The 3,832-nt window shown below is 45.2% G+C and overlaps 1 protein-coding gene across 1 annotated transcript; it reads left to right on the plus strand.

Moving 5' to 3' along the window:
- LOC104963156 (kelch-like protein 21) lies at positions 1-1,834 on the plus strand. The gene is made up of 2 exons (XM_010791716.1): positions 1-28; positions 723-1,834. Exon 2 carries the CDS (start codon positions 779-781, stop codon positions 1,832-1,834), a length of 1,056 nt encoding a protein of 351 aa, XP_010790018.1. The 5' UTR covers positions 1-28; positions 723-778.
- The last annotated feature ends 1,998 nt before the right edge of the window (positions 1,835-3,832 follow it).

Below are 3,832 nucleotides of genomic sequence, written 5' to 3' on the forward strand. Positions count from 1 at the left end.
ACCAAACGTGCCTGGAGGGGCTCATCAGGTAGGGGAAACAACACGATTTAATGTGTTTCAGTCAGTAGGCTGTTACGTTGCCTACCACATGTTTGGTTGTGTACATTCTTAAAGTAACCACTGAAGGAAATGAGGTTGTAGAAATGTAAATTCTCTGTTTTTGATCTTTGTTTTTTTATATTGATACTTAATAGTTGTTGAACATTATAATAACTATTTCTCTATTCCCTTACCATTAAAGACCACTGTGTATACATTTGTGTTTGACTTGTACAGCTTACATGGTGTAAGTGCTGCTGCCACTATCTGACAGTTAAGTGAATCTTCAAGCGTCGGAAAAGTAATCGTCAACTGCTTTGATAATCCTTAAATCCTTTGTACATTTTTAAGTAGCAATGATAAAAATCCAGACTTCCAGTTCCTCAATTGTGAGGATTTGCTGATTTTCTTGGTCTTAAGGGTTGTCGAATAAAAAAAGTTTGGGTTTTTGACGTTTTCTTGTCATAACAAGTAATTTGAGAACTTGTCCTTTTCGAAAATGATGCGTTTTTTTCACAAATGTTTTTGATATTACGTAGACTAATAATTTCTTGATGAACAAAAACAATCAGCATATTTATCGATACGGAAAGTATTGTCCTACATGGTGTGTAACATAAAGCGGTGTGTAATTTGTTGAGCTGTAATTTGATGTAGTGTATCTGATGTTTATCTGTTTTTAGATTAAATCATCATTCTGACCACAACACCCGAGACCGAGACACCAGAGAGAGGAGCGATGGAGAAGCCAGTGTTGCAGACCCAACCGTCCACCCTTCCTTTTTTCGACACGTCCCACGCCTTCAACCTGCTGCGGGGGATCCATGAACTCCGTGCAGAGCGAAAGTTTTTCGATGTGACTTTGTGTGCTGAGGGCCGCGAGTTCCACTGTCACCGCACAGTGTTGGCCGCCGCCAGCACTTACTTCAGAGCGATGTTCGCAGGGACTCTGAAGGAGAGCGCTATGGACCGAGTCGTGCTTCACGAGGTGTCAGGGGAGCTCTTAGGTCTTCTGGTGGACTTCTGCTACACGGGGAGGGTCACCGTCACTCAGGATAACGTGGACGTCCTGCTGAAGACGGCCGACCTGTTTCAGTTCCCCTCGGTCAAAGACGCCTGCTGTGCGTTCCTGGAGCAGCGGCTGGACGTCACCAACTGCTTAGACATCCAGGACTTTGCCGAGGCGTTCGCCTGCAGAGAGCTGGCCACCAGCGCTCGCCGCTTTGGCCTCAAAAACATAATGGAGCTGGCCAAAGGGCTGGACTTTGAGCGGTTGCCTTGGAAGCGCCTCCTGGAGTTTATGTCGGATGATGAGCTTTGCGTGAACAAGGAGGAGGCGGTGTATCAGATCGCGGTGCACTGGGTGAAGGCCGACATGAAGCGGAGGCTGCACTACTGGCCCGAGCTGCTCCAGCAGATCCGCCTGCCCTTCGTCCGGAGGTTCTTCCTGCTGGCCCACGTGGAGAGCGACCCGCTGGTCTACCTGTCGCCCACCTGCCTCCGCATGGTGAACGAGGCTCGCAGCTTCCAGTCCTGCGAGTACGACCGCCACGACCGGCCGTGCCACAGGATGCGTCCGCGGGCGTCCACGGGGCTCGCAGAGATCCTGGTGGTGGTGGGGGGGTGCGACCAGGACTGTGACGAGCTGGTCACGGTGGACTGCTACAACCCGCAGACCGGACAGTGGAGGTACCTGGCCGAGTTCCCCGACCACCTGGGAGGAGGCTACAGCATAGCAGCCCTCGGAAACGATATGTATGTCACAGGTGAGTCATCCAAACACCTTTTCTTTTAGGGCTGCATTAACCATTATCCTAATCCCATTATGAACAAGAGCAATACTCAAATCCGAGGGAGAACAATATATATGTTAAAGGTTACTTTTTGAATGGAGCTGCAGAGATATGCCGCCCTACAAGTCTTTCATTTTCTACAGACTTAAGAAAACACATTTGTTTGATACATATCCTTATTGAGGAAACCCATATAGATTACAGAGAATGTAGAGACTGTATATGTACAGTAGCACTGATGATAATGTAATCCATCTTTCAGTTAGATTTCTTTATCTGGTGTCTCAATTCCAAAAGATCAGTCCACAGACAGCCTGCAGTGGAAACAGAGTGTGTGTGTCAGAGTCGCTGTAGCGTGAACGCTGTAGATTTCCATCTCCGATCCTTCATCTCATGAAATGGCCGTTGGGCTTATAAATAAACTGCAGGCTCTTTGGCTAGTGGGTGTCTGTGTCTGTGTGAACAAAGTAAAGGTAAGCAGGACACGGTGTGCTGCCAGGACAGCAGTACGGTTAATATCTTCATCGTTGAGGGATAGCCCGAGACTTTCAATCAGGGATACGTCTCCTGTTTAAAACTAGTGTAACACTGTAAGCTCAGTTCTGTGATAACAGCAGCACATGGTTGCATAGCATTATTCTATTCTATTGTATTATATATAATAGATTTATATGTCAAATAATGAAGGTACATCCGGCTTTTTTTTTAGGTTTCAAGTTTTGAGATGACACCTAGATGCCCATTTACTGGACTTTGATATTTCAGTTTTCGTTGAACGGAGTATTGCATATTACTTTAACATTGGACCAATTAAGGAATGTATTTCAACAGGTGTTTTTGTTTCATTTAATGCATGCAGGCAAATAGTGGGACACAGCTTATTGGACTTATCATTTTGATCATTTCTGGGGATTTTACATTTGCTATTATGTGTATAATATGGAGATTTATACAAATATTGTAAAAAATATCCATAATAATATTGTGATTTCAAACATGTCGCCCAACCCTAATGTTTATTCAGGAGGATTAGAACGGTCTTACATTTGCTGTTGAGGGGATTTCATTTGTATTCAAATACCCAGAGGAAAGCAGACACAGCCTTACATCCTATTGCCTGGAGGAATGGGAATAATCTGCTTTTCCCTTTGCCGTATAATATCATTTGCATCTTTTATTCACCATGATGCAGAAAAAAGTGAGACATCCCCTGGTGCATATTAACCATGTCCGTAAAATGTGAACAAACCAAATATGAATACATATATTAGGTGTTGGGGAATAATTTGCTTAGGTATTCAACCTTTGACACAGTTCATCAATTTCTCCTTTTTCTTATTGCTGCTATCTCTTAAGGAGGGGCAGCTTGGGCGCATTGTTGTTGCCAGCTTATGACCGGGCACAAGCTGACATTTATTCTTGTTCAGGGACATCGAGAAGCCCTTCTTTTATCTGGAACGTAGGTTCGCTGGCGCACATTCTTTTCTATGGACGACAGCTCTAGTTAGAGTCAGGGTCCATATTTGTTTAGTCTCACTGATGAAGAATGTTGATTATCACTCTCTGAACTACCGTAATTTTCGGACTATAAGCCGCACCTGAATATAAGCCGCAGCAGCGGCATACCACTCTCGGTTCCACTTTTACTTTTGCGCGCTACCTGTCTCACACTTTTCGGCCTCCAGCTTTTCCTGTTGGAACCCGCCGCTTAAAGGTGGGGGTCCGCGGACCGGCCATAGAGCCCATAGAGTTAAAGGTGTTGGCCGTTAGCTGTAAAAATCCATAGATTAGCCGCACCGTTATATAAGCCGCAGCGTCGAAAAATAGGGAAAAAGGCGCGGCTTATAGTCCGAAAATTACGGTAGTTAAAACCTCGAGCTGCAGAAGGGGTCTTCAGAATTGATCTCAACCGTGTGGTCAACTCGTGGCTCGGGACATGTCTTGTGAATTCTCCGGCCGAAGCTCCAAATAAACCGTCAGAAGTTTCCCCCACATTAAGG

This window comes from Notothenia coriiceps, unplaced genomic scaffold (genome assembly GCF_000735185.1).
Source record: "Notothenia coriiceps isolate Sejong01 unplaced genomic scaffold, NC01 NC01_scaffold00035680, whole genome shotgun sequence".
Taxonomy (NCBI): Eukaryota; Metazoa; Chordata; class Actinopteri; order Perciformes; family Nototheniidae; genus Notothenia; species Notothenia coriiceps.